Raw genomic sequence first — 22,291 nt, 5'->3', positions numbered from 1 at the left:
TAGGTGTGAAAAACAGTCAGAAGTCACTTTTTTTCAGTGCTGTTGTAACTTCAGTCACTAAGTGAATTGTCAACTCAAAAATATTTCTCTGGTCTCTTAGAGTTGTCCGCAGAAAGGGAATGAGGAAAGTAATCCTAAGTTCTATACCTGAAATAAATTTTATTTCTTTTTTTGTTGTACAGGTCACCTTCAAGAAGTGAGGGGAGCTGAGTGTTCTTGACTTTGGGAGAAGCGAAGGCAGCTACAAAAACTGAAGTGTGCTTCCGTCCTTGGTATCTGTGTTGTGCCCTTGATGGAGCAAAGGCAAATGCAGGGCTGTAGGTTTCCTCGGTCGTTTCTTTGGAGTAGCACTGCTCCCACTGCCACTTTGCTGCATCTGCTTGAATGACAAAGGGTTGTTTGGGGTCAGGGAGCTTCAGCACCGGTTCTTTTCATTCCAATTTTAGTATATATGCTGCCAAAATGAGCACTACCTGTAGTTGGGGGCCCATCATTTCCCCTAAAACCTTTGCTCAGTGGTGCGATTCAACCGGTGTAACAACCAGTTCGATAAGCGTGTGCACTCAGCATTTTAAAAAAAAGTCCATTTTCAACTCCTAATACTTACCTTTTACTCAGTGAGTAAAACAGCTGAGACGTGGCAAAACCGGTCTTCCGCATGAATCAGCTGTGCTAAATAAAACAGGAAATAAAACACAGGAAAGAGCAGAAGTGGGTGGGCGGGGCCAAAATGCTCACTGGAACTACCAGTTTGCGAAAACCGGTCCGAACTGGTAGAATCCCACGGCTGCCTTTGCTCCATCAAGGGCACAATGCAGATACCAAGGAGAGAAGCACACTTCAGTTTTTGTAGCTGCCTTTGCTTCTCCCAAAGTCAAGAACAGGAATGGCTCTGCCACCAAGCAGTTTGTCCCCAGGGAATGGCTTTCCGGTGTGTGTGTGTGTGGCTTTGGCTGCTGAGTGGACCCCCCCAGATCTGGTTCTAGCTTTAATGATAACTTTGGAACACAGCCACTGCCGACTGGACATTTTTCCAGGTTTTGAAGCTAAACAATTCTGGTTTTGTTTTTTAAGGAAAACTTGAAAAATGTAATGATGTCTGCAGTGAGTAAGAACTGACATATTTCATCGTCATCATCACAAAGCAGTATATAAGTCTAAGTGCTAAAGCTTTTGTGTTATTTGTTCCTACAATCCCCCTGCTTTTCTTTCATTCTTTCAAACAATTTAATGCCAGATGTCCCCCTTTTTTTTTCTTTCCCAGAAGCTCAAGGTGACGTAATAATAATTCCCCCCCCCCCAAGCAAACCTGTAAACTAGGCTGGTCTGAGTGAAGGTTGGTTCCAAGTCACCTTGTGAATTTCTGGAGCTGATAATGGACTTTGGTTTTCCTGGATATCTGAAATCAATAGGAAAGGACTGAATTTATAGAACAGGCTTAAATTATGAATTTGGCAGAGAGATAGACAGATCATATGTTGTTACGACAGATGGACAGAGCAAGCATTGGTTTCTTCATAATTTCCCATCAAAAGCAATTTCTGTCAAGAATTCAGAAAAGAGATGCTTGGTTTAGAGCAAGGGTCTCCAAACTTGGCAACTTTGTGACTTGTGGACTTCAACTCCCAGAATTCCTCAGCCAGGAATTCTGACAGTTGAAGTCCACAAGGCTAAAAGTTGCCAGGTGTTGTGGCCTCTCAGCTACCGGCCCCTCCAGCAGCCAAATCAGAGGAGGAGGAGGAGGCAGCGTGGGAGTCAGGATCAACATCAAAGCAACCTGGGAGCTCCGAGGAAGAAGAGGGAATGAAGCTGGCAGAGATAGAGGCGGAGCCTAGGCTGTCCGTCAGCCTTTAGATGTAGAGTCAACAGCCCCCAGGTTTGGAGGTGGCTGATGAGGAAGAGGTGGAACAGCTGGGTCCAGTGCCTGACGCACGGATGTGCAGAAGGCAGAGGAGAGGAGAGCAGTGGAAATCTATGGGCCGGTCCTTGGGATGGTAGAGCCACTGCTGCTAGTGAAGCCCCACCCTAGTTCTGGGGATAAAAGGCAGGGGGCGGAGATGAATAGATGTGGCAGACAAACTATTCACCTGCCTGCTGGACAGACTTGTTAGCCTGCTGTGACAGAGATACTTTTTGCTGGGGCTGCTGGCGCTCCTAATAAAGGAATTGGTGAATAAGTACAGAGAGTTTGTCATGTTTGGGGAGCTGGGTCAGAATACCAAGTTTGGAGAGCCCTGGTTAGGGTTCTCTCTAGAGCCATGTCAAGCAATTAGCAGGTCATAACTTGATAAAGAGATATTTTGGTGTATCCCTGAGGCTGGTTCCGTCAAACGGAGCCAGGGAGGCAGCTAAAATGGATGAGGGAAGCCCCTTATTTCTCCAGTTCTCCACCCACAGAGCAATCAACGTTTTGAGTATTCAAATGCCTCCACATCTCTCCTCTTTCTCTCACTCAAACTAACCCAACCTCCTGGAGCCTCACCCATTGGGGTCTATGACAATTCACCACGGCCAACTCGCCACGACCAACTTACCACGGTGAAATCACTGTAGGACAACTCGCCAGAGCCAACTCCCCATGGCCAACTCTCTGCAGGACAATTCACCACAGCCAACTCACCATGGCCAACTCACCACGGCCAACTCACTGCAGGACAACTCACCATGGCCAACTCACCACAGCCAACTCACCATGGCCAACGCACTGCAGGACAATTCACCACAGCCAACTCACATGGCCAACTCGCCACGGCCAACTCACCATGGGCAACTCACCATGGCCAACTCACTACAGGACAACTCACCATGGCCAACTTGCCATGGTCAACTCGCTGCAGGACAATTCACCACAGCCAACTCACCATGGCCAATTTGCTGCAGGACAACTCACCATGGCCAACTCACCATGGCCAACTCACTACAAGACAATTCACCACAGTCAACTCACTACAATTCACCACAGCCAACTCACCATGGCCAATTTGCCATGGCCAATTTGCTGCAGGACAACTCACCATGGCCCACTCGCTGCAGGACAACTTGCCACGGCCAACTTGCACTACAGGACAACTCACTGCAGGGCAACTCACTACAATTCACCACAGCCAACTCACCATGGCCAATTTGCTGCAGGACAACTCACCATGGCCCACTCGCTGCAGAACAACTTGCCACGGCCAACTTGCCATGGCCAACTCGCTGCAGGACAACTTGCCATGGCCAACTTGCCACGGCCAACTCGCCATGGCCAACTCACTGCAGGGCAATTCACCAAAGCCAACTCACCATGGCCAGCTTGCTGCAGGACAACTCGCCATGGCCAACTCACCACAGGGCAACTCACTGCAGGACAAGAGTTACACTAATACCAAAGAAATGGTGGGGTAGAATCCTTAAAGAAGGAATGCAAAAGGAGGGACAGAATGAAATGTGAATGGCAAAAATTAAAATAATTTTATTTATTTATTTATTTTAAATAATTAAATAGAATGGTTAAATTGTCCCGCAACAAGTTGTCTCACAGTGAGTTGGTTGTGGCGAGTTGTCCTGTGCCGAGTTGGCTGCAAGTGAGCTTGCCGCAATCCCAACTGTCTTTGGGGGAAGGGTGGGAAATTCAGCACAATCTTTCTCCTCCCCAGCAATTTAGGTCTCAATTTAGCTCAAATGTTTTTGAGCAATCACTTCACTTGGGTAGAAGCTGGGGAACGAAAAGCTCGGCTGCTGCTCTCTGAGTCAGCCTGTCTTTATCTCTGACTCAGCAAGATGAAGATAGCTAAAGATGAAGATAAAGATATCAGCAAAGGTTCTCGTGGGACTTCCAGAGAGCTGTTGCTGGATTTCCTGGATTTGTGGTGATCTGTGAGAGAGATGCTGTGTTGGTGCGGTGGTTAGAGTGCAGTATTGCAGGCTACTTCTGCTGACTGCCGGCTGCCAGCAGTTCGAATCTCACCAGACTGAAGGCTGACTCAGCCTTCCATCCTTCCGAGGTCGGTAAAATGAGGACCCTGGTTGTTGGGGGGCAAGAGGCTGACTCTATAAAAACACTTACAGAGGGCTGTAAACTCTGTGAAACGGTATATAACTACTATTGCTAAGTGCTACTGCTATTTTGAGCCAGGTCCCATAATGTAGAACCAATGGCCAGAAGCATCATCATTCCCAAACTGCATCAATTATCTCAAGACAGTAGGCTAAAGTGGCTCATAATTTATTTTCATGTTAAAATGTACAGCTTAGTTTTGTTTTATTTAAGTGACTGACTAAAAACTTAACATAAATACAAGAAGTTTCACCGTGTCTATTTTTTTTTTTTTTAATACATGGATGGAGCCACTTTTGGCTCGTACTGTCACTCTGTACAAGTTCAAAGGCTACCAAAGAGGAAGGGAGAAGGAAACCATACAGACACAAATACCATTTGCTTTTTTTTTTTTTTTACATGCGTTCTTTAAGCTTCATTTGATCTATTCACACTCTACCGTTCTATTTACTTTTCTTAAAAAATAACTCCCATATTTTATAAAGATAGAAAAATCTACAGATGGGATGAAAATGTAAAGTTTTAGAGGCATTTCCATAAAATAGCAACTTTACACCAAATTCACAATTTTTTTTTTAAAAAAAAATCCTGCAAATTTATCCGCGTATGAAAATGTTTCAAAAACTTGATTACACGCAGATAATTCTTTCAAACAAGAAATGTTTGTGTCTTAAAAACAAGCAAATCTGTGTAACAGTAAGCTGCCTTTTCCCCTCCCTCTTCTTAACCAAAAACGATCCGTTATCTGAACAAAAAGGGAGAATTGTCTTTAACGAAATATTTGCTATTCGAAAGGGCAATCCCCTTTGGATAGTCTTCTGGGTCAGCTCCGTGAAAAAATTATCAGATTTGTGCAACCACACAGGGGGATTTCCCACAATAAACTGCACCCAGAAATTAATCAAAATCAAAATCAGAATCATTTTCAATGGTTCTTTTTTAAAATCTAATTAGCAAAAATATATATGTATGTATGCATGTAAGTGTGTGTCTATATATATATATATATATATATATATATATATATATATATATATATATATATATATATATATATATAAATATATATATATATACCTCTTAAAGAGGAAAACGACCTAACCAAGGCAAAAGACCCACCAATTAAGGAAATGGCTTACTGTTAAGCACAACACTTATACAGTACTACAAAACTCACTGTCACTAACAAAGACAGCGGCATGCGGAAGTGTTCACTCGAGGAACAAAATAATCCATGAATGCAATCTGAAAAGGCATTTACATGGTGGAGACGAGGGAGGGAAGAGGAGGGATCCTGGAATGGGAGGGAAGCTGAGAGCCAGCACAACGTCGGATACACTCCAGAAGAGCGGAAGTCAAAAGAGGAACAGGCACATCCAAAATGGCAGTGAGGCCTCGGCTGAGTTTGCAACACTCACGACGCACGTTTTTCCCACACCGCAAAAGAAGTTCAATTGTTATGTTTTTAAAAACAAAACAAAAATTGCCCATTGCAAAACAAAGCAAAATTGCAAATGAAATAAAAAATAAAAAGGACTTTATGTAAGGCTTTCTTGCTGCATACACGTTTATCGTGGTGCCACGAAAATGCAGTGTTTTTTTTTTTTTTTTTGCATTTGCACCACTTGCTGGTTTTGAATCACACGCTCCGAGAAACAGCAACGTGTTGAGGCGGGTTGACCCCTCGCAGTCTTGCTTGGCGGGGGGGGGAGGAGAGGAAGGAGGGGGGGTGTTTCATCTCCCCCCCCTCCTTGCATTGGGACCCGGGTTCCTATCTCCGCATGTAGGAGCTGTTCAAAGACTGCTTGGGGTTGATGTAGCTGTGATGCGCCGGAGGGGAATACATCATGTTGCCATGGGGGTTAGTCTGCATGGATTGCTGAGCATACGCCTGGGTGCCCATCATCCCCACCTGCATCTGCATGGGATACTGAGCGGTTTGATTCATGTAGCCGGGATTGGCATGGTAGCCGCCATTCATCATCGGCTGAGACATGCTATAACCGTTCATAGCATTCAACGTGTTCATGTTCATATTCACCGAATTGACGTTGTAAGCTGGAGCTGGCATGAGGTTCACACTCATGTTCATGCCACGCTGCATGGTTAAGGTGCGGGCCGGCCCTTGCATGGCCACAGACTGCGAGGTGCGCCCGTAAAGCTGTGGCTGATGGGCGGCGGCGGCTGCTGCCGCTGCTGCTGGCGGCAGAGAAGACGACTTAGTCCTAACGGAAACGTGGCCTTTGCCGGCCATCTGTGTTTGAAGTCTTTGGGTATGGGACAAGCCAACGTTTGACGTAGCCAAGTTGCGCTGCAGAAGGGGAGGCGGGAGATTCATGGGGGGAGGAGTCAGGTTAGGGGGTGGAGTCATGGTCGCCTGGACTTGGCCCCCTCCTGCAACCGGGTGGGAAGGCTGAGAGAGCTGGACCAGCCCTGAGCTGCTGAGTGCAGTGGTTAGAGAGGCACTGTTTGCATAGGAGGTCACGGCCGCTGAATGGCTGTAAGGCAACGAATGGTCCATCAAGGTATTGGTCAGCTGCTGCAGTTTAGCCAGGCTGAAGGTGGCGGAAGGCTGCGGGTAATGCCCTGCCGCAAATTCCCCCTGGCCCACCCGTTCGTACAGGCCGACGTTCGTGCTGCCGGCCTCGGCGATTTCGCTCAGCTGGAGAGGCGGGCTGAAGTTGGCAGCCAGGCTGCACTGGGAGAGCTGCTGGCTGCTGCTGGGAGGCCTCTCCACCCCACAGGCTTGGGGGGATTTGACGCCACAAGGAGGGGGTGAGCTGATGCTGGTGCTCTGCATCATGCTGCAGCTGCTGCTCATGGCTGACATCTGCTGGGTCACGGCGCAGCTGCTCTGGGTCAGGTTGGTCGAGGTGAGAGCATTGTATGAGCAGCTGTTTTGCGGCGCACTGTTCCCACAGATGTTATTGCCCATGGTGGAGTCATAGCTGCTCGGGTTCTCGTAGTTCTCCGTGGTGCTCTCAATGCTTCCCAGATCGCTGAACCCACTATCGACCACCTGCTGGGAATGGTCAGACACCGACGGGACGTCCATCATGGGGCTGGTTTCCATGTTCTGCAGGGATGACACCGAGATGCCGCTCTGATCCGAGCTCATCTGAGCGTAAGTGTTGTCCAGGGCAGGCACGCTTGGGCTGCTCACAGAACGAACTGACTGGCTTGGGTGAGACTGGACAGACGAAACGGGGCTGCTGTGCTCCGATTGCTGACAATCTTCTAAGGAAGCAGCTGGTGGACTTTGGGCCGCGTTGTTGGAGTAATTCTGAAGGCTCTGGCACGCCTCCTGGGTCTCCGCACAATCCTGGAACACGTCTTCCTGCTCCGCCGATTCCTGGGTTAAAGACTTGACGGCCTGGATAGTCTCGGAGTCTATTTCCAGAGTTTCTGGATTCGTCTCCTTGAACACGCAGTTGAGTTCATGGCTACTGGCTTCGCTGGGATTTTCTGTGCTTTCATCCCTTGGGTCAGGCCCGGGTTCCAGAAGAGCGGGAAGCTCTTTAAGGTCACTGTTACACTTGGGCGGAAGATCAACTTTGCAGTCCATCAAATCCATGTCGTTTGGCCTATCGCGCAGTTCCTCAGCATCTACAAACGTTTCTTGATTCTCAAGCACTTCTTTAAAAGCTTTGCCTGATATGACCTCCTCCATTTCCCTTTCCTTTAAACCCAGGTGGCTTCCAACCTCATCCTCAGCACCATGTTCCTCCTCATTACAAGACTGCTTCTTTCCCTCTTGTTCTTCTACAGGCTCAGGCTCATATTTCTCCAGAATCTTCTCCTCTTGTCGGTCCTGATGTTGACTACTCCTACATTCCGTTTCGACTTTGCTTTTGTCCACTTCATCTGCATTTTCTGTCCGGGGAAGGACTAGATACTCAGACACCAGATCTCTTCCTTCATCATCGTTTGAGAAAAGGGTTTCAGAATTTTTCCCTTTTTCTGGCAAAGGAGAAGCCGGAGATGGGTTGTTTTCAGACCCCTCCTCCGCCTCCTCTCCCTTCCCCTGACAGTCGGGCTCCATAGGGGTCTCAGGCGGCGTGTACAAATTAAGTTTAAACCCTGGTTTTCTCTCTTTATTTTGCCTCCGCCTGGATGAAGACTGCTTCACGCTTTTAGGCCATCCCTGCTTATGCATTACAGGTTCAAGATTGTCTTTAGTGCTTTCTTTGAGGACCTCCACATCCTCTTCAGCCGTAACTGCAAGGAATGGGGCGGGGGGGTGGGGGGGGTTTGGAAAAAAAAAAAACCAAGTTAGTAAAATTCAAAAATATTATAACCAGCAGAGATTATACTACCTGAGGCTTCTAAGGAAACAACAACTGAATGAAAAAACTGCTGGTGACCTTCTACCGCTGCACCAGAGAGAGTATCGTAACTTCCTGCACCTCTGCATAGTTTGCCAATTGTACAGTGGCAGATAGGACAGCACTCCAGAGGGTTAACATCATTGCCCAGAGGATCATTGGTTGCCCTCTCCCCTCTTTGGAAGAGCTTTATAGCTCCCACTGCCTTAAGGAAGTTCAAAACATTTTCAAAGAACCATATTATCCTGGGCACCCCCCCCCTTTTTTTTTTTTGAACTATTACCATCTGGCAGATGGTGCAGGATAATAAAAACAAGGACAAATAGACTGAAAAACAGCTTCTATCCCAGGGCAGTAACTCTATTGAGTTCTACTGTAGAGTGTAATATTAATGCAATATCAGGATTTTTCAATTCAATTGCATAGAATGTGAAGGAGGTGTGTTTTTGCTTTATTTTTTTATAGTTTTCTTATGTATAATGTACACTGAAGATGGCATTTAATTTCGTTGTGTGAAGTGCAATGACAATAAACTAATACTACTACTACTGCTACTACTAGATTATGTATATTCTTGTTCTAATGTATTCTCACACCAAAGGTTTAGTTAAGGTTTAGTTAAGTAAGTAATTAAACCAAACAGCCAAAGCACAAATGCCCAGAGAGTTTGGCAAAGCAAACCAAGGGTGAAAGTCACTAGGACACAACTAAAACGCCATGTGGACTTTTGACCATACCATCACCACAACACCTTGGCTTTTTTGACCCATAGACCCCTGAGGCAAAAGGACGTTTTTTTCCATTTTTCATGCAGAGAAATAGAATTTCACTGCAATTTGCTTGCCTATTAGTAAGTTGCAGGGATGTTCATTGGAATGGCTGGTTTGGGGTGGTCCCTGCTCCGAGACGTACATTTCAGGTGTTCTGATCTGTGTGCAGAATGAAAGGGGATCCTTTTCATTCTGCACACTTGGGGGGGAGGAGGGAAAGGTTGAGGGACAGGGTGAAATCATGCTGGAAAGTCTGGGAATTTCTGCTGAGAAAAAGAGGGGACAATCCACAACAGCGGTGGGATTCCAATTTTTTTTCCCACCGGTTCTATGACAGCACGCTTTGCACGCAGGAATCAAAAACTGCCCTCTGTCAGTGCTGGTGAGATGACCTGTTTTTTTTAGCTCAGCTGAGGCATGGCAATCCGCCATGGCAATCCGCCATTTTGTGTACAATCAGCTGAGGTAAAAAACAAGGGAATATAGGACAGGATAGGGCGGAGGCTGGTGGGCGGGGCCAGCCAGAGATGGTATTTGTTGGTTCTGTGACCTACTCAAAATTTCTGCAAACGGTATGCCAGAACTGGTCCGAACCAGCTGAATACCACCTCTGATTCACACCATTACTGTCATTCTTTCTGTCTATCTAGATTTTGTTGATCTATGACCGAATTACTTGCAAAGGCAGCAAACTATTCTAAGCTGAGGCACTCTATAAAATTCTTCCTTATTTACTAAATATATCATTCAGGGGGGAAAAATAGAATATTACTACACAAAAACCTTTTTGTGTACAATTTTTACCTTTTTGTGACATCCAAACATTGCAGAATGAGGATTATTTTCGCGGGTTAAAAAGCTATAGGAAAGTTAACATTATTAGTCCCCAGTTTACCTGCTTTTCTTAAAAAAAGTATGTGCTGCACCCAAATCATGCATCAAAATAATAAGCCAACAGATTGGATTGATTGAAAAGGAACTGCGAGTCCTAAAGAATAAGCCTCAAGCAAATTTGAACACAACGTATGAACAAATGTTTTATGGCAGTCCAAAACCAGGTCATAAAAGTTAAGTAACCAAGTACAATCTGAGGATACTATAAAACCTCATTAATTAAGTAAATCATCTCCTTCTGTTTGAATACATCTTTTACTAATATTAAAGGCAGCAGAATTAAATACTGTCTATAAGATTATCTAACTATTAAAGGAGCAATTATTTTTCAAATAGAAACCTAATTTCCAGATGGGGAAAAGAAAAAAATCGGAATAGAGCAGCAAAGAGACCTTGGAGGTCTACTAGTCCAGACCACTAGTCCAACATCCGGCCCAAACAGGAGACCCAATCCATTTGAGACAAGTAGCTATCCAGTCTCATCTTAAAAACCCTCCAGTGATGGAACACCCACAACTTCTGAAGGCAACTTCTGTTCCACTGGTTAATCGTCCTCACTGTTAGGAAATATCTCCTTAATTCCAGTTTGCTTCTCTCCTTCATTTAGTTTCCATCCGTTGTTTCTAGTCTTGGGTTCTGGTGCTTTGGAGAATGATTTGATCCCCTCTTCTTTGTAGCAGCCCCTCAAAAACTGGAATACTGCTATCCTGTCCCCCCCTTGTCCTTCTTTCCTCTAGACTAGCCATAATGGACACCATTCAGCAATGTGTGAATTTATTTTGCTGATATCACATCCTGTATTTGGTCCTTCTGTGGCTTAAATGGAGAAAAAACAAGCAATCCTTTCAGGGATGAAAATTGTTGGAAAACCCACTCTTTGGGGATATATATCCTTAAAGCTGGAGGAATTTCAAAACCTGACACAATCTCAGTCAATATCCTTTTCCAAGGGTTTATCTCACCGATCTGTAGCATCTCCAGGGTCACACGATCAAAATTTGGACAATTAGCAACGGATTCATATTTGAATTGAATTGGCATCCTTCAGTCTCAAGAGCCTTTGGTATCATGCTCTGAAAAGAGGTCCTAAAACAGCATCTAGTATGGCTAAAAAGGCCAATTTGAGAGGGGCAACCCCTTCCACACTGAGGACAGATACAGCCTGTCTCCTGTCCAGCCCCCGGATTTCGCTGGTTCTAGTACTGCCTCTTTGCCTCAGCCTGTCGAACGAGTGTCTCTTCTTCGAATTGGAGAAGGCCATGCTGCGTCTTTAGCCTCCAAGCTGAACGATCAGAGGTCAAGGTTTCCCAGCTGCTGATGTCCATTCCCAAGGCCTTTAGATCCCCCTTGCAGATATCCTTATATTGCAGCTGTGGTCTCCCTCTTGGGCGCTTTCCCTGCACTAATTCTCCATACAGGTTGTCTTTCAGAATCTGACCATCAGCCATTCTCACAACATGCCCAAGCCAGCGTAGATGTCACGGTTTCAACAGTGTATACATGCTAGAAATTCCAGCATGATTGTCATGCCCCTGTTGGAATCTGATTCCGAGGGGTAGGTTGAGCAACTGACAGGGAATGGGAGTGTGGCTTTGGTGGCTGGAGAAGAAACTGGGGAAGGGCACAGTCCGGCTAGGCCTTCAAAGGAAGACCCAGGGCCACCTCCCCTTCATCCTAGGGCATGCAGGGAGAAACGGAGAAGGGAGCAACGTGGGTTACGTGGGTTATGGGGGGAAAAAGTATCCTGATTCCCTTTATTAGCTGCAGCTGGGAAAACAGGATATAAAGGGTGTTTGTGCACAGCACCTTGCTGGAAACAAAGCGTGCATTATCTTTCTTTGTCAAGCCTTATCTGGGTTCTGGCATCCTCCCAACTGTGAGTGTTTCATTATCTTTTGGAAGTCTGCAATTCCTTATGCTGCCCTGTCTTGTTAATTGCTGCAGTCATGGTTTGTGTTGGTTTTTATTTATAATTTATATGTACTTTGGGTTCGGATTGAATTTCTTCCCTTTAAAAACTGTTCTTGGTTCTTCTCCAACCAATGATAACTGGACATTAGGGGCCAAGTTGGAGGAATTAAAGGGACTTTATCTACTTTTGGGACTTCGTTGCTTTTGTGCCACGCCCCTTTGGGTCATCAGAACGATTCCTATTTATGACGGTTGCCATGCCCTTGGGTCATGTGATCACTTTTTGTGACCTTCTGACACGCAAAGGCAATGGGGAAGTCAGATTCACTTAATAACCGCCTTCACAACTACAGGGATTCACTTAACAACAGTGGCAAGAAAGGACGTAAAATGGGGCCAAACTCATTTAACAAACTTCTTGCCCAGCAATAGAAAACTTGCGCTCAATCATGGTGGTATTTCGAGGACTACCTGTAATATGTGCAGTTATCCGTTGTTTCTTCAAAACGAAGAAAAATCCAAAAGGATTCCAATTTATAAACTTGCTTTGTGAAACTCTCCCCCCGCCCCACCTTAAACCTATGCTGCTAGTTCTATTCAATTTCTTTTTCTTTTATTTTACCTTGAAGGTGTTGACTGGCCACGGACCTCAGGAAATATGGATTAACTGAATGCAACTTCTGAAAGCAATTTTGTGTTTTGATTCTAACTGAAGGGAACGTAAAAGATGGTTTGTGAATTTTACTTTGCAAAAGACGTGTACGGAGTTTCGTTATCATTCTGGGTTAGCTATGTACAGCATTTCCTTTGTTCTTTGCTTTTCAAATACACCTTGGAAGGATTCTCCACAAAATTGGCCTTCTCTAATGAAAAACTTTATTAACTGTACCCAGGATTCAATATTGGATAGCATGGTTCTGATGAAAAGCCATAAAATCTTTAAAAAATTGCAGCCTCACTGTCTTAGTTAGCTTGTGGGAGTTTCTTTCATATGCAAAAACAGAATAACAGAGCTGGAAAGGACCTTGCGTTATCTTTTGGAAGTCTGCAATTTATCATCCTGGCCTGCCGTGTTAATTACTTCAGTGTGGTTTGTGTTGGTTTTTTTTATTTCTAATTATCTTTACTTTGGGTTCGGATTGCATTTCTTCCCTTTGTAGACTGTTTTGGGAAGAGTTTTATCTCCAGCCGAGGATAACTGAACATTGGGGGTCAAGTTGGAGGCATTAAAAGGAATTTATCTACTTTGGTGACTTTGCTATTTTTTTTTTTTTTTTGCCACGCCCTGGGTCATCACACTTCTCCTTAGTTCCAGGTTGCTTCTCTCCTTGATTAGTTTCCATCCATTGTTTCTTGTCCTGCCCTCAGGGGCTTTGGAGAATAATTCGACCCCCATCTTCTTTGGGACAGCCCCTCAAATACTGGAAAACTGCTATCGTGTCACCCCTAGCTCTTATTTTCTCTGTTAGAGAAACAATCTAAACCATCTTGAACCAAAAAGGAAATTGCCGCTGAAGGTGTAAAGAGCAGGACCAAAATCTCTGTTATGCATCCACATTTGTAGCTAAGATAATCACAAAGAATTTCTTCCTCCAGTTGAGAAATTGCCAAGACCTGACATGGGTGGGACTGTGTATGTTTGGATGATACGTTCGCACAAAAAATAAAAGTGCTTTGATAATGAGAGGGCATGTAGTTGGAAAAGCAACCTGTCGCTCCCCCAAATTCGTTTCCCAAAATTCACGTTGAATAGAGCTGAGCAGGAAACTGTCTTCCAATGATTCCCAGAAGGAAAAGAACTTCAGAGGGTGAGTGATTATTTCTCTAGGCTTGTTCCAAATTCACATGCAAAGAGACAAGTGCAGAGAATTTGCTCCAGTTACCTGCTCGAGAGAACATCATCTCTGCCCGAATGGATAACATTCATTTTAACCCAGGTGGGAGAATATGTACAAACAGGTGGCGCTGCTGGATTTTATGCTTAAATCTAGTCTGGCTGATGAAGTTGTCAGTCACTATTTTGTGATTCATCAGGGAGCATTTCAGAATGGCTGCGTCATGTTCCTCTAAATTGGGAACGATTGCCTCATCGTCTCTGTCCAACTGTCTTGCAATTCATTGCTGTGAAGTACCACAATCATACACACAACTTGCTTTTGGCTTTGCTAGAGAGCTTCTGCTCAGTTGCATACATCCTTTTCTGCCAAATAATTAATCTAAGAAAGATGCTGAAGAGTAAGCAAGGGCCAGAAAGGAACGAAGGAGGGAAGGAAGGAACGAAGGAAGGAAGGAGGGAGGGAGGGAGGGAGGGAGAGAGGGAGGGAAGGAAGGAAGGAAGGAAGGAAGGAAGGAAGGAAGGAAGGAAGGAAGGAAGGAAGGAAGGAAGGAAGGAAGGAAGGAAGGAAGGAAGGAAGGAAGGAGGGAGGGAAGGAAGGAAGGAAGGAAGGAAGGAAGGAGGGAAGGAAGGAAGGGAGGGAAGGAGGGAAGGAAGGAGGGAAAGGAAGGAAGGAAGGAGGGAAGGAAGGAAGGGAGGAGGGAGGGAAGGAGGGAAGGAAGGAAGGAAGGAAGGAAGGAAGGAGGGAGGGAGGGAGGGAAGGAAGGAAGGAAGGAAGGAAGGAAGGAAGGAAGGAAGGAGGGAAGGAAGGAAGGAAGGAGGGAGGGAGGGAAGGAAGGAGGGAGGAAAGGAGGAAAGGAAGGAAGGAGGGAAGGAAGGAAGGAGGGAAGGAAGGAAGGGAGGAGGGAGGGAAGGAGGAAAGGAAGGAGGGAAGGAAGGGAGGAAGGAGGAAGGGGGAAGGAAGCAAGGAGGGAAGGAGGGAAGGAAGGAAGGAGGAAAGGAGGGAAGGAAGGAAGGAAGGAAGGAGGGAGGGAAGGAGGGAAGGAAGGAGGGAAGGAAGGAAGGAAGGAGGGAGGGAAGGAGGGAAGGAAGGAAGGAGGGAGGGAAGGAAGGGGGAAAGGAAGGAGGGAGGAAGGAAGGAAGGAGGGAAGGAGGAAGGGAGGAAGGAGGGAGGGAAGGAGGAAGGAAGGAGGGAAGGAAGGAAGGAGGAAAGGAGGAAGGATGGAAGGAAGGAAGGAAGGAAGGAAGGAAGGAGGGAAGGAAGGAAGGAGGGAAGGAAGGAGGGAAGGAAGGAAGGAGGGAGGGAAGGAAGGGGGGAAGGAGGGAAGGAAGGAAGGAGGGAGGGAAGGAGGGGAAGGAAGGAAGGAGGGAGGGAAGGAGGGAGGGAGGGAGGGAGGGAGGAAGGAGAAGAAGGAAGGAAGGAAGGAAGGAAGGAAGGAAGGAAGGAAGGAAGGAAGGAAGGAAGGAAGGAAGGAAGGAAGGAAGGAAGGAAGGGGAGCTTATTCATCCTCTCTATCAAAGAGCACAGCATTAAAAAAAAAGAAGAAGCAGCAGCAACAGGAACATAAAACACGCCTTCCTGATTTTTGCTGGATCAATACTACTGACAATGAACAGAGGAATAAATTATGCATCCCAGAATATTGTTCAGGGGTTAAATTTCCCAAACTGCATTATTGAAAATTCTCACTAAAAGAAACGAAGTATTAAAACTCTGCTAGGGAACAACAAAAAAATAATCAAGCGGAGTGATCTGATTAAAAAGTAAACTTTAACAAAGGGGGGGGGGGGAAAGGGGAGGGAATAAGACAAAAAGAAGCAGCTAAAATTATACAAACTTTGCAGTTCATTTATATGATAATGTTAAAAACACGGCTATTTTTTACTGCAAATCTCGACCTTTCAAATCAATGTATCAATCAGCAACTCACAGAATGATAATTGAAGGCAGGGGGTTTCCAACCTTGGCAACTTTAAGACTTGTGGACTTCAACTCCCAGAGTTCCTCAGCCTGCAAACTCTGGGAGTTGAAGTCTACAAGTCTTAAAGTTGCCAAGGTTGGAGAGCCCTGATTTAAGGTCCTCGCTTCCACCCAAGAAGCCTCTGCAAAAGGTCCTGCTAAGTTTAATGTGATTTATACTCAGTTCCACAGGCTGAAAACTGCTTTCCATCTACCTCCCTTTGAGACTCACCTCTGCATGGACTCTCTTTCCTCTCATGTTGATTGCCTTTCTCTTGCTCCTCTTCCTCTCGCTCTTCCTCTTCCCCAGACTGGTGTTGCAACATGGTTGGATCCCCAGTCTTCCCCTTGTCAGGTTCTCCATCCGTCTCACAACTCAGCACCAGGTGTGTCACGGGCTGCTCTTCTTCGGAGTTGTGAAAAGGTTCATTTAAAACTTCGGTGGTTTCAGAAATGGTCTCCGTTGTAACGCTGCTATTAATCTTACGGCGTTTACGACCCCTTTTCTTTTTCAATATGAAAGGTCTCTAAAAATAATGTGAAGTATGTTAAAGCTGGGTGGAAGAATTAACATTTCTTTTTTGGCAAAATCTGAACAAAGGCAACCTTAACTACTGCTGTCAACAGACCATCATCAAGGGTTCAACTAGACCCATGATGACGAACCTATGGCATGCGTGCCACAGGTGGCACACAGAGCCATTTGTGCCAGCACGCAAGCTGCAGGCAAACTTACCTCACTGCGCATGTGTGTGCCTCATAGTTGATTTTTGGCTGGTTTGAGACCTTTTCAGCCTCCCAAAGGCTTGATGATGGCTTCTGCAGTCTTCTGCAAGCTTTGCAGGCCGAAAAGTAGCCCCATTTCATCACTTCCTGTTTTTCCGAAAATACCAGAAGTGATGAAACGGGGTTAGTTTTCGGCCTACAAAGTTTGCAGAAGCCTGCAGAAGCCTTCCCCAAGCCTTTGGGAGGTCGAAAAAGGCCTCAAACCGGCCGAAAATCAGCTGTGAGGCAAGGGGTGGGGATTGCGCGTGCATGTGTAGGGGGCATGGGGGGAGCGCATTGCATTCTGGGTGCTGGCACGCGAGCACAAGCGTGCAAGCACGCGCACAATTTTTGGCACAGGAGCCCAAAAAGGTTAGCCACCACTGAACTAGATTTTAAAAAGCCAAATACTTGACTAGTGCTAGGCTGCATTTTCTTTCTGGCTTATTTCATTGAAAGGAGAATGAAATACGTCTACATCGTGTAAATAAAATCAGTTAAATCTGTAAAGGTATTTCCAAAAAAAATCTTACAACAAAGGCTCAATTTTGGAGTTCTGAAGAGAATATTCAAGCTAAAGCAAGACAGAATCCTGAAAAGAGTCTGGGAAGTAATAGCATTAAAAAAAAAATGTTTCAAATTTAAACTGTTACAAATTCACCCTCCTTTTCAGTTTGAAATAATTGTTTCGAATTAGAAAGAACTGTTTTGCTTCTGAAATGGGCATCGCAATCATATTGGAAACATTTTCCAAATCAAAACAACTTACAACTTAAGTCAAACAAACAAATGTTTCCAACTGAGATTGAGACACGCCAAATTTGAGACAATTGGAATTTACATAACCTTTCCAGTAATATAATTTAAAAATGTGCAACATCTACTAAAACTTTAATGACCACTGGATTACAAGAACCTTTTAAGAGACCAGTAGTGAAAGGTTTGCCCAAATTCCCATTAATATAATAATATTAACATACAATTAATATCCATTATCTATTTAACTAATATATGTAGCCACCCATCACTGACTTTGGGTGGCATGCAATGGTGTATAATCTCAATTATATTAAGAATATACATTAAATTATTTGATATGTATTAATTACTGTATATAGATAGATAATATAGAATAATCATGGCCCAAAAGTCAGAATGGAAAATAAATAAGACACCTTTTTTATTTCAGCTTGTGGCTTATTATGGACACTGCTTCATTGAAATTATAAAGTAATAAAGAGTACGATGATAAAAAGCATAATGTTTCACTAAACAGAAGGAAAACTTGTGGCTTACAGAAACTCTGACCTATTTGGTGTTACATGAACTTCATTTAGATGACTCAAGAAAAACTTGAAGAAAAGCTGAGTTAAGGTTGTTTGAACCCTGATGAGCGAACAAGGAGACCCTCATTCAGAATCTGATGTTTTCACAACATGGTGTTGGGTGCAATCTACTAATTTTCCCTTATGAGTTTGTGAATTGAAGGAACCCTTTGGATTTCCATCCCAGAGTTCATTTAGTTATTACATGATGCCGGTTTTGAGGATAACAATAAGGCTGTTAATTTTTCTTTAAAAAATGTAAGGGAAAAAAAGAGGATTACCTACAACAATTTTCACATAGCCTCAGACAAAAGGGTTAATCTGGTCTAACTGAGCACAACTAAAAATTAAAAAGGAACCATTGTGTTTGGCAATACCAGAGATAGTAGAATTTTAAAATATTGAATACATTTATATTTTTTAACACATGAAGAAAATATTCAAAGAGGGGGGAAAAGGGGGAAATCATGTCTTTGTAACAAGAATAATCCTGCAATACAGAAGATTTTCCAGCTACTAAAATGCAATCCAATAAAATAGCTAGAAACAAACTGGAGACAGTTGAGGTGAGCACCAACTCAGAAAGCTCAAACTGCCTAAGGAGCTGCTGATCCAGTTCTACAGAGGAATTATTGAGTCTGTCATCTGCACCCCTATAACTGTCTGGTTTGGTTCTGCAACCCAACAGGAAAGATGCAGACTTCAGAGGATAATTAGGAGTGCAGAAAAAACAATTACTACCAACCTGCCTTCCATTGAGGACCTGTATCCTGCATGAGTCAAAAAAAGGGCTATGAAAATATTTACAGACCCTTCACATCCCGGACATAAACTGTTTCAACTCCTACCCTCAAAATGAGGCTATAGAGCCCTGCACACCAGAACAACTAGACACAAGGACATTTTTTTCCCAAAGGCCATCACTCTGTTAAACAAATAATTCCCCCAACACTGTCCAACTATTTACAAAGTCTGCATTACTATTACTATTAATCTTCTCATTACTCCTTATCACCCATTCCCTCCCACTTGTGACTGTATGGCTGTAACCTTGTCGCTTGTATCCTTACGATTTATATTGACTGTTTCCTAGTATGATTTGATTGCTTATTGCACCTTATGACTATCATTAAGCGTTGTACCTGATGATTCTTGACGAATGTATCTTTTTTCTTTATGTACACTGAGAGCATTTGCGCCAAAGACAAAATCCTTGTGTGTCCAAACACACTTGGCCAATAAAGAATTCTATTTTGTTGTTTCTGTCTATTGTGACAATGTCCCAATTATTCCACAAGATGTTGTGGGTGCACATAAAAGGGAAAAGCAGAGATCCTGTGGGAAAACTGTGAACAAGAAACTGGAGAATTATCTACTACTGTGTTAATGTCAGGTGTAAACCTGTGACAGATATACAATCTGATGTTTTAGCTAGCAAGCAGAAGAGGCGACAATCTGGAAATGAAGTCAGGCGATGATACCTGGACAAATCTAACTTAATACTGGGAGGGAGGGGGGGAAAAGCATCACCACTAGTTTTTAAATTCTTTTTTGGGTCCCTGCACAGTAAAAAGCTGCACAATTACTTTAATATTTTAATCGCAAAAGTCTGTAAGAAATTGGTGGCATTTCAAAATCTGCCTGTTTGTAAGATAAAGGGGGAAATCTAAGTGCTCCAACTCCTAAATGCAGTTATCCCAGCATTAAAAATCAAGAGATCCTGAATCAGTGTTTGGAACTGACCTTCCTCTTCATCACAAGCCACTGGGGTTTTGCCAGCCTCGGAGGAGAATTCTGATGACATCCATCCATCTCTTCCTCCTCCTCCTCCTCTTCTTCCTTTTCCTCCTCCTCCTCTTCCTCTTCCTCCTCCTCCTCTATCTCCTCCTCTTCTCCACTGCTTTCTTTTGATAGGTCTGTAGCCTTCTCTTTTTCCATCACTACGGTTAAATTTTCTTGAGGTCGTAAATACTTGCTTTTAGACTGGGCTTTTTCGGGCAGTTGTCTGCTACCTCTCGTAGACAACAGCTCTTGCTCTTCCCAACAACTTGCTTGCTCCATCAACCGTTCAGCCTGAGCAGTAAAAAGGTTAAAATAACAGGGCACAGAAACAACAGTGAGCTGTCACTCATTCATGCATCGCTCCACATTAAAAATAAGCTACAGATTAGCTTTGATCAGCGCCAAATGCTATCAAAGCTGCACCCTCTAAAAAGGTTCTTCTAAGCAGGGTTCCCCACCCCCCATAAGGAAACAAATTGAATTTGCATTTTATGGAAAACTTTTGCCTCCTTAATAAGGCAAGACTGATTTTAGTTCTTTGTCAGCATTACGCTCTTGGATATGCAATTTCAAGCATCTCAGACAGGCCCCAAAACAGATAATTAAAACTTTTTGAACTCTGCATCCAGTTCTGCTGAAGCCTTTGGGGAGAAGCCGTGAAAACAACAAAGCAAAAATTGTTCCTGTTTGTCCTGCCCTTACTTCGTGCCACAAATTTAAAAAAAAGACGATTTGGCACTCATGCGCAGAGGTCATTAGCGCAAACTACTTTCTATAACTCGATCATATGCACAGAACTTTATATTAAAGTAGATGTCAGAGGTTCATTAACCTCACCCCCGCCTGTATCTCCATTTCATTCTCTTTCTCCCTAGTAACTTTTAACTAAATACCTTGCAAACATTTTGGTCGTCTCTGTACTTCGTCTGCTTTTCCCACCTCCCCGCTGTTTCTTTCTTTTCAGAGCTCGGTGCTATCCCTTTGATTCAGAACTCCACAGATAAAGTCACAAATCTTTCCATGGTTTAGAAAATCTCAGCTGGGTTATCATTTGTTTCCTCTCTAAAGCTCCGTAGTGGTGTTTCCGCACTCTGGCAAGTTTGAGAGAGGTGGACTTTTAACTCCCAGAACTCCCCAGCCAGCCTCAGGAATTCTGGGAGTTGAAGCCCTCATACCTTAAAAACTTGTCAAAGCTGGGAGATAATGCATTGCTCTTTCTTTTTCACAACTCTGCCTGCTCGCTTAAACTGACCCATGTTTCTTAAGAGCTACTCCTGCCCAGAAGCACTTCTTAAGTTATGTGGTGCTTGCCTGTTTCCCAACAAGCTCAGTGTAAAAAACATGCTTTAAATCTTCGCCCCTATTTGAAATTAGCGTTTAGGACCAAGAAGGCCGCCCTGTGATACACAAGGAGAGCAGCTATAACATTTGTTAAATAAATCAATACAGTTATTAAGGGTTCTGGTCCGTAAGACAAACAGGGAACTAGAAATGTTGAGCCCTAACAATGAGAAGGCTTAGGGGAGGCCTGATAGCAGTCTTCCAATATTTTAAGGGTTGTCACAGAGAAGAGGGGATCGAGTTATGTTCCAAGCTAGCACCAGAAGGCAGGGCAAGAAGCAATGGGTAGAAGCATCTCAGAGGGACATCCTATCTTGAAATACAGTAGAATGATTCATCAGGGGAATAGGTTACCTCCAAAAGTAAAGGATTACTCCATCACTGGAGATTTTCAATAAAAGATTGGACAAACCTGCCTTGGGCAGGAGGTTAGACTTAGAAGACCCCCAAACTCCCTTCCAGCCATATAATCCTGATTTTATGAAAGGAACTGTCCTCTCCACCTGTGTGTTTCCACTGCTTCTCTCTCACCACAACATAGAGTGGAACTCTGAGGAACAGCTGACAGGGAGTGGAGATGTGGCTCCGGAGGTTGTGGAGGAGGTTGGGGAAGGGCAGAGGCCGGCTGGGCAGTCAGAGGAAAAACCAGGCCCATCCCCTCTCCATCCTAGGACACGTGGGGGGGGGGGGAGGTAATGGAGAAGGCAACAACTTGGCTTACAAGAGAGGAAGCGGCCATGATCCCCCTCATTGGTTACAGCTGGGAAGAATAGTATATAAGAGAGATGGTTACAACACAGCGTTGCCAGAAGCAAAGCATGTGTTATTTTGGGCTGGAGTTATCTTGGTTGGCGTCCTTCCAACAGACGGTGCCTTGTTATCTCCTTGAAGTTGGTAATTACTTATCCTGTCCGTTGTGGAAATTCCTTCATTGTAGTTTGTTTTAGTTTTTTATTTCACCTCTATCTGCTCATTAAGTTCGGACTGTATTGCTTTCTTTTGAAGACTAGTTTTGAATACGTTTTATCTCCAACTGAGAATTATTGAACAGTGGGGCCAAGTTGGAGGCATTAAAGGGCATTTATTTACGTTTTGGATTTTGTTACGTTTGTGTTACACTCCGGATCATCACAGCAGGTTTAGAGCACACTGCTTTTATGTTATAATTGCGACTGTGCTTATACACTGATAGAACTATAGATATGAACCAACCACATGGAACCTGCTGGGAGAGGGTCTATGACAACAGGCTGTGGCCAACTCACCATGGCCAACTTGCCGTGGCCAACTCACCACGGGACCACTCAGTCACACTAAGATCGAATAAATAGTGGAATAGAATCAT

At 44.3% G+C, this 22,291-nt stretch overlaps 1 protein-coding gene and 1 long non-coding RNA gene across 6 annotated transcripts in view; one reads left to right on the top strand and one right to left on the bottom strand.

Moving 5' to 3' along the window:
* Positions 1 to 2,722: 2,722 nt before the first annotated feature.
* Positions 2,723 to 4,291, top strand: LOC148130795 (uncharacterized). Its single transcript, XR_015749320.1, has 2 exons — positions 2,723 to 2,937; positions 3,080 to 4,291. It is a non-coding gene; the product is annotated as an uncharacterized LOC148130795 (long non-coding RNA).
* Positions 4,292 to 5,502: 1,211 nt separating this feature from the next.
* KAT6B (lysine acetyltransferase 6B) overlaps positions 5,503 to 22,291 on the bottom strand; it is a 97,052-nt gene continuing 80,263 nt past the window's right edge. For all 5 annotated transcript variants that reach the window (XM_087963872.1, XM_026674191.2, XM_087963874.1 and 2 more), the window contains exons 16-18: positions 19,567 to 19,896; positions 15,966 to 16,260; positions 5,503 to 8,257 (exon numbers count right to left, since the gene is read on the bottom strand). In XM_087963872.1, the coding sequence (XP_087819998.1) occupies positions 5,811 to 8,257; positions 15,966 to 16,260; positions 19,567 to 19,896 (3,072 nt within the window). In that variant the 3' untranslated portion in view covers positions 5,503 to 5,810. The remainder of the gene's footprint in view (positions 8,258 to 15,965; positions 16,261 to 19,566; positions 19,897 to 22,291) is intronic.

This window comes from Notechis scutatus, chromosome 4, assembly GCF_049901735.1.
Source record: "Notechis scutatus isolate UNSWTSFEM ecotype Mainland chromosome 4, rNotScu1.2, whole genome shotgun sequence".
NCBI classification, from domain to species: domain Eukaryota; kingdom Metazoa; phylum Chordata; class Lepidosauria; order Squamata; family Elapidae; genus Notechis; species Notechis scutatus.
Note: the sequence above shows the minus strand (reverse complement) of the source record. Positions and strands in the feature narration are given on the sequence as shown.